We start from the raw sequence: 8,606 nt of genomic DNA, 5'->3' as shown, positions 1-8,606 counted from the left end.
GAAGCATGATAATTGGTGTTATACCAATATTCGGCCCACGATAACCACTTAGGCCATTGTTTTGGTTGTCTACCAGTTAAGCATCTCAAATATGTCTCTACACATCTATTTACCACCTCAGTTTGGCCATCTGACTGTGGATGGTAAGCACTACTGTACTTCAATTTTGTACCAGCCTGTTTAAATAGTTCTGCCCAGAATGTGCTCAAAAAAACTCTGTCTCTATCTGACACTATGGATTTTGGGAATCCATGCAATTTCACTACTTCTTTAATAAAGATCCCAGCTATGTCCTTAGCAGTATAAGGATGACTCACTGGGATGAAGTGAGCATATTTAGTCAATCTGTCTACCACTACCATTATTGTATCAATGCCATGTACCTTAGGTAGTCCTCCAATGAAGTCCATGGAGATATCAGACCAAACCTGCGTAGGAATTGGCAATGGTTGTAACAGACCTCCTGGGCTCAGAGTTTGATACTTGTTCCTTTGACAGGTCTCACAAGCTTGTACATACTCTTGAATTCTTCTTCTCATCCCTTCCCAATAAACAATACTAGCCAATTTCTTATAAGTCCTCAGATATCCAGAATGTCCACTAGGGGATGTATCATGAAATTCATGTAGTAACCAAGGAATTCTAAGAGACTGCTTTGGAATAACCACCATTCCTTCATGATATAATCTACCACCCTTCAACTGGTAACCATGATGACTAAGGGGATCTCCCACCAAGGCTTGAATCAGTTCCCTAAGTTTCTCATCTTGCTTCACTTCTTCTTCTAAACCATCCCAAGCCTCACACTGCACAGTTGTGATAGTGTTGTACTGCATCTGCCTAGACAATGCATCAGCCACATTGTTCTCTTTTCCTGGTTTATATTTAATGTCAAAATCAAAGCCTAATAGCTTTGCAATCCACTTCTGTTGGTCTTCCCCCATGCTCTTTTGTTCAGTAATGTATTTCAGACTCTTCTGATCAGTGTGAATTTGAAAATGTCTCCCCAACAGATAGGGCCTCCACTTCTGCACTGCCGCCACTATAGCTATCAGCTCCCTCTCATAGACTGACCTCTGTTGTGCTCTGTCAGATAAAGTCTGAATCATATAAGCTATTGGCCTTCCTTCTTGCATCAACACTGCCCCAATACCTTTCCCCGATGCATCTGTCTCTACGATAAATTCTTTGTTGAAATCTGGCATTGCTAATACTGGTATAGTAGTCATTGCCTGCTTGAGTTGATCAAATGCTAATTGAGCTTCTTCATTCCATTTAAAATTATCTTTCTTCAATAACTGGGTCAAGGGCCAGGCTATCTTGCTGTAACTGGGTCAAACCTAAGAATCCCCTCAAACTCTTAAGTTCCTTGGGAATAGGCCATTTCAACATATCTTCAATTTTTTTAGGGTCAGCAGACACCCCTCTGCCTGAGATTAAGTGACCTAAGTACTCGATCTCGTCTTGGCCAAATGAACATTTCTTCTTATTAGCAAATAACTTGTGGGATTTTAGAACTTGCAGAATTTCTTTTAAATGCTTCACATGCTCATTCTGTTTGGTACTATAGATCAAAATATCATCAAAAAACACCAAAACAAATTTTCTCAAATAAGGCCTCAACACTTCATTCATCAAAGCTTGGAAGGTTGAAGGAGCATTGGTAAGGCCAAAAGGCATAACCAAATACTCATAATGACCTTCATGAGTCCTAAAAGCTGTTTTGGCAATGTCATCCTCCCTCATCCTAATTTGATGGTACCCATACTTGAGGTCTAACTTGGAAAATATAACTGCACGACCTAATTCATCCAAGAGTTCATCTATAACTGGAATTGGAAATTTATTTGGGACAGTTACCTTGTTTAGGGCTCTGTAATCAGTACAAAATCTCCACCCTCTATCTTTCTTTTTCACCAGTAAAATTGGGCTTGAAAATGGACTTGTACTATGCCTTATGATCCCAGCTTGCATCATCTCCTTCACAATCTTTTCTATCTCATTCTTATGGTAGTATGGGTACCTATATGGCCTCAAATTAGGAATATTAGCATCTGGTTTGAGCAGAATAGCATGGTCATGCTCCCTTATTGGTGGTAACCCAGAGGGCATATTAAACACTTCAACAAATTCCTCAATTATCTTCTCCCATTCATACACATCTTCGTTTGCTGAGGGTACTGTTTTGACCTCCATTAAAGTATGGATATAGAATCCTATACCCTCATTTGACAGAGCCTTAATCATTGCCTTCCAAGTAGCTTGGCTGTTACACATAGCTGGATCCCCTTGAATGGTGTACTTCTGCCCATCTACTTCACATTTCAAGCACAAGTCTCCAAAATTAGCTTCTATGTTTCCCAAACTAGCCAACCAATCCATTCCCAGTACCATTTCTGAACCACTTAGCTCCATTAGGAAAAAATGTTGTTTGAAATTTACCCCTTGAATCTGGAATTGCAGTTCTTCACACACACCTTGATTCTTCACCTTCTCACCATTGCCTACTTCAACAACATAAGTAGGTGTGTTCTTCAGATTCATTCCTAACTCCTCCACCAATCTGGTTGCTATGAAGTTGCTAGTAGCACCAGAATCAATCAATGTGAGGACCCTTCTGTTACCAATCATCACCCAGACTTTGAAAGACTTGTTTGAAGTAAGTCCTTCCTTGCTATGTAGTGATAGCTTCAGAGTCTTTAATTCCACCTCTACTTCATTATGCTTCTCTTCCTCCTCTACCGCAGGTACTTCTTCATCACTACTCCAATCACAAACCTCAAATTCATATGTTTGAATTTGCACATGTGATCTCTACCCCATTTCTCACCACATTTGAAACACAACCCTCTCTTGTGTCTGTCTTCAAGCTCAGCCGAACTCAAGCTCTTTCCTTTCCATTTATAACCACTACTAGTTCCACTCCTCTCCACCTCCTTCTTAGTTCCACCAAAATCCCCAGGATCTCTAAACCTGGTGGTGCTGCTTCTATCCTTCCCTTCAGCCTTTTCTCTACCTCCAATACCTCTCTTCAACAATGCTTCATTCTTTTCCTCCAATAATAAAGCACGATCCATGAGTTCAGTTAAGTCCTGACACTCAAATAGTTTCAATTCAGCTTGTATCTCTTCCTTCAATCCATTCAGAAAAATGCTATCCAACATCACCCTTTCTTCCCTTCTAATGGGTGCAACCAACATCTCAAATTTTTCTCTATATTCCATAACCGTCCCTCTCTGTTTCAGATTCAACAAGGGTCCTAACGGATTTTTCTTCATTCCCTCTTTGTATCAGGCCACAACTTGTAATCAAATACGGAAGTCCTCTTTGTTAAGGGGCAGGAAACCATGGTGGCTCAATAGGTGAAGTCTTTTGGTTTGAAAGCAAGGAAATATGAGGTATATATATAGTCTTATCCTAGTCATCGTAATATGGTATGATTATATATAATTTATGAAGTCCTTTTACGAATTATATGGCAAAATATTTGTGGATGGGGTGGACTAGCTAGTCGGCTAGTAGGAACCAGTATATAAAAAAAAAACTGACAGGTTGGGGTCTCATATCTTCCTCGACCAAGGTTCAATCTATAAAATGTAATATTTATAAGTTTGTGTTTTTTACAGCCTCACTAAATTTTTTGCTTTAGATCTCTAAATTGATTGGATCGACCCGACATATATAAGTTATATAATAATATTAGTATATGTGACACCCAAACTTAACGAGGCTTCTAGGCAAAAAGATAAATAAATGAATTGAATTCATAAAGGACCAAATTGTTACCTTAAGTTATGTTAAGAGATTTTACTGAAGTAATTTTTCAAAAATTATTACGATTAAATAAGTTTTTGGTTATTATAATATTTCAAATTTTGGTACCGGAAATTTCAAAAAATTTGAGAGTAATTTAATTTTGATTATTTAAAAGGACAGATTTTTTATTTTTATTATTTTTGTCGAAAAAGGGCAAATTTGAAATGGGTGTTTGAACCCCAAAAAAAAGGGTGAGGGGATTGAGGTATTATAGGGGTCTAAATAGATTTTTCCCCATTTATTTGGACTCCACTCGGGTTACATTTTGATGCTTAAGCCCGGCCCATAGAATATATAGTCAGCTACCGTGTATTGGACATTTGACATTTCATTTCAATTAAAATTTAAAACTGGAAGACAACATTATTTAACAAAAAAAAATATTTAAGGGTGAGTTAGATTCGCAAACAGTAAGTTCTAAACAGAACAAAATAGTATATAACAAGATAAAAGTGTACTTGAGAGAGATAGAAAGATAATATTTTTTATATTCGAAATTTTTTTGATATTTTCGTATTTTTTAATTGAACTATCGATAAAAAATTGTCTTGTGGTTCAGTAAGGGATAAAAATTCATTGTACAACAAAAGTTTTTCAGTCTAGTCTCTTATTTTTTAACAAATTAAACACACTCTAAATCTAATAGTCTTTTTGGTTTGGAATTTTTAAAGCGAAAGGGAGGTAAGGAAATACTTTAAATTTTATATGCTTGGTTCATTTTTTTGAAGGATAAAAGAGAGGAGGGAAACAAAATCCTCCTAAATTTATCTCTCTTTTATTATTCATGCTACATCGTTATTCTTTATTCATCTTACATATTTTGTTTCTTCTGGGTATTTTTTTTTTCTTTTGTATTACATCAATAATTTGAGGTTTTATTTAGGGTGCGTTTGATCTGCTAAAAAATAAGGGACTGGACAAGACAACTTCTGTTATACTGTGTTTGATTTTAAATCTGTTCCTGGTACTGGACAAACTAGGGTCCAAGGAACAAGACAAAAATTGAAAATTTTGTCCCCCACAGAACCACGATAGAACTTTTTGTCCTCAGCACAACTTGTCTAAAATACCAAAATATTCGTTTGTCCACCAAACATCGTACGACACAAAGTTTGTTCAATACCTTAAACGTTTGCTCTGTGTTGTTCTGTCTTGTACTATCCTGTATTGTTCTGTCCAGTATTTATATTTTGCAGATCAAACGACCCTTATTATTTCTATTTTCAATTATTTGGTTTTTTTATTACAACATTTTTTTGTTATTGCGTTGTATCACATTACAATGTTTTTTATTTGGGGGATGAAACTCTTCATATCCGTTTTCCTCGACTTTTTGAGTTATCAGAATATTTTTGTTCCTGATAAGTGGAGGTCGGGATGGGGTGTAGGAGGTAGCGGATGGAGTCGGAGGAGGAGTTTATTTGCATGGGAGGAGGAATTGAGTTTGGAGTGTTGTGCTATTTTAGATAACATTTTATTGCATGTAAATGTACCAGATAAGTGGATTTGGCAACTTGTGTCTGACTCAAGTTATTCGGTCAATGGAGTTTATCACATTTTTACTCATACTGCCGTCCTAGATACACAGGTGGCTACCCAGGAAGTTATTTGGAATAAAATAGTTCCCTTGAAGGAGTCGTTGTATGCTTTGAGATTGCTAAAGAACAAGTTGCCATCTAAGGATAACTTGTTGCGCCGTGGAATGAATCAGTTGGATTATGTGTTGTGTGTAGGTGATTGTGGAGTCGCTGAAACCTCATATCACTTGTCTTTTTTATTGTAAATTTGATGCTCCTCTTTGGTGTAAAATTATGTATTGATTGGATATATCTTGCCTTGTTTCAAACTTAGTAAATGAGCATGCTATGCAATTTTGCCCTCCAACACCAACTTTAGAGAAGACACTATCATCCACGTTTAAATCAACAATTCCCTCAAGGGGTCAATATATAGTTTGATATATTTGCACTAAATAACTATAAAATCATGAGACTCTACAATGTTTATAAGGATAAAAAGATAAATTAGTTTTAAAATAGTTTCCCTTCTCTCGTGAACCAAATATATCTATAGTTAAAATTCTTCACCTCTCCTTCCTTCTTTTGTACAAAACAAATGTAATTAAAAAAAATTCATCTCCTCCCCTCAATTAAATCTCTCAACTCTCCTTCTGTTGAACCAAACATACCTTTAACAAATTTAAAATATGTAGTATATTTAAACTATTAAAATTTTAAAAATGAATTTTTCTACCCAAAACTATACTTTTTTTTTCTTTCTAGTTTTATTATCCTCAACTAATATCACATGGGCAAGTTTAGCATGATCTTTTTAGTACTTTAAAGTCAACTTCTCTCAATAGTACGAAGTCACAAATTATAGGTTCATGATGATAAAAAAAGATTAACTATGCATAAAGATGGGCTTAAGCTTAAGCAGTTGTTAGTGTGAAAAGGAATAGAAGTGGACAGCAGCATTGTGGGTTTAGTTTAGTCCAAAACACAGAAGAAACGTTAATTAGGGAGTGAAGATAGATAGCACGTGTGGAGTATAAGTTTAGCGACAAGTGCATGGGATGGAAGTGTATGTATGTACTCTATTGTCAGTGCATGACTGACACCATCTACCAAACACACATGCCCGACACGATGAAAGAAAGTTTGTCCATTTGATTTAACCCACCACTTTGTCTTCCCCTTCCCGATTACCCAATCAACTTTCTTTGTTTCTCTAAATTATGCATCAATCAATTACAGGTGTTTGGAAAATCATTTACTACTACTACTACTAGTACTTCAATCCTCAATAAACTAATTTTTGTTTGTGTAGTACGGAGAATTGATTTTAAGTCAACTTTCTTTGAGTATTGATTTTAAGTCAATTGATCAATGGCTCATGATCATTTGTATGGATCACCAAAGAGAACCTTTATACGTAATTTTCCTCCATGAAATGGGTTTTGTGAGGTGACTCACGCACTCATGTCCCAATTGTGCTAACCATATTGCACTATAAAACGAGGCTTCCTGAACTTTTATTAAATTATTATTTTTATAATAGTAGATAGTTATAAACAAATTATGGTCCCCTTAAAATAGTAGGTCTACTGCCATCGCACCTCAGACCCACTATCAGGGTCGGCCCTGACTTAGAGATGACAATGAGTAGGGTATGTATATGGTACTATAGTACTCATTCTCATACTCACAGTTTGAAAAAATACTCGTATTCATTTCCGTACCCGCGTGAGTAAACAATTTTTGTACCCGTCCTCATACCCTATGGTACCTAAGTACTCATACCCGTACCCGTTACCCATTACCTGTATTTTAATGTTGACTCATGAAAATTATAAAAAAAAAAAACTTTACTAACCTCGTGTTAAAGTTCATTTCTTGGTTTTTTTTTTTTACTAAAAAGTTCATTTCGTTATTGACATATTCAGATTGTGTTTCTATTATGTTATAAATAAACATTTTTATTAAAAATGTGTAATAGTTTAATAGTGTTAAAAAAATTTAAATTGATATACAAATGTTATTATACAATAATATATATAAAATAAATAAATATATATTATGTGGTTATGAGGCGGGGTGGGTATAAAGTATTTGTACCAGCACTCATACCCGCTCATTTTTTCGGGTAATTACTCAAACCCGTGCCCGTACCCAAAATGCGGGTTTTTACCCTACCCGTTATGAGTATTTTTGCGGGTGCCTGCTGGACATGAGTCAAATTGTCATCCCTACCCTAACTACCATGAATCATATTCACTACCACTTTAAAATCATATTCAACTATCACATGTTGCAGGTGCTGGATTTAATAAGCGCCTAAATAATAAGCGCCTAAATGCTGAAAAGAATTCAGCTGAAAGAGTATTTTTTTTATTTATAAACATGATGGTCTAAGCCCGAAAAGGAAGAATTATACCGGAATCAATATGGGATTGGTAATCTCCAATCTATCAGCAGTACAAATTTCTCTAATGTGAGATGGACAATCATCAAAGAAAACAATCTTTTTATTTAGAGTGGATCCTATAATATTAGTCAATACGTCGGCACATTTGTTTACCTTCCTTTAAGTATGTGAAATTTCAACTTTCCAATTCATATCCAACAAGCGCCAAATTTGCTTCACCAAGGCTACTCCCGAGGAGCTAGCTGGAAGAGTATTTTTAAGATGTGGTTTTTTGCATAAGTAAGTGCTTATAAAAAAATAATAAAAAATCGTCGTAAGTAAGCATATGTTACAGACTAAATATATCAGTAATTCGATGAATCTAAAAAAGCTTCCGACCTCTTCAATAATTGGCAGCTATCATTTGAACTAACAAAATAACTATTTCTTTATGCCTACAAAATCAAAATTTTGTGTGTAAATTGAATTTCTTCAAACAACATTAAAGATTGATATCACGAATCAGATAATACTGCAATAAACGACAAAACTATCTTAAAATATTTTTGTTTAAACATTTTCAATTGAGGTAAGTATATAAATGGCTAACAATAAAATTCTAAACCAAAAATGATGATTCTAAATTTAGTCTATATATATAAAAAAAAATAGTCTAAATAAAAGATAATACCATAAAAAAAAAAAATTCTAAAAGAAGGGTAACTCAAAAAAAAAAGAAGCCTATTAAAGAGAAATTCCTATTAGCAGCCTTAAGAATCAAGGTACTGTCCTAGCCAGATTCAAAACCTAGAAACACACAAGTAGTTGGATCTATTTTTATTTTTTTGACTACATAAGTAGTTGGATCAGCTAATTGAATCCCA

The 8,606-nt window shown here is 35.1% G+C and overlaps 2 protein-coding genes across 2 annotated transcripts; one reads left to right on the top strand and one right to left on the bottom strand.

Moving 5' to 3' along the window:
- Window positions 1–1,281: 1,281 nt before the first annotated feature.
- On the bottom strand, window positions 1,282–3,224 carry LOC123922702 (uncharacterized protein K02A2.6-like). Its single transcript, XM_045975401.1, has 2 exons — window positions 2,848–3,224; window positions 1,282–2,761 (listed from the first exon to the last, which is right to left on the bottom strand). The coding sequence occupies exons 1-2, from the start codon at window positions 3,222–3,224 to the stop codon at window positions 1,282–1,284; spliced, it is 1,857 nt and encodes a 618-aa protein (XP_045831357.1).
- A 1,874-nt stretch (window positions 3,225–5,098) lies between these two features.
- LOC123922701 lies at window positions 5,099–5,599 on the top strand. The gene has a single exon (XM_045975400.1). It carries the CDS (start codon window positions 5,099–5,101, stop codon window positions 5,597–5,599), a length of 501 nt encoding a protein of 166 aa, XP_045831356.1.
- The last annotated feature ends 3,007 nt before the right edge of the window (window positions 5,600–8,606 follow it).

The sequence above is a fragment of the Trifolium pratense genome, linkage group LG4 (assembly GCF_020283565.1).
Source record: "Trifolium pratense cultivar HEN17-A07 linkage group LG4, ARS_RC_1.1, whole genome shotgun sequence".
Classification (NCBI taxonomy): domain Eukaryota; kingdom Viridiplantae; phylum Streptophyta; class Magnoliopsida; order Fabales; family Fabaceae; genus Trifolium; species Trifolium pratense.
The sequence above is the reverse complement of the archived record's forward strand: the minus strand, read 5'-3'. Positions and strand labels throughout refer to the sequence as shown.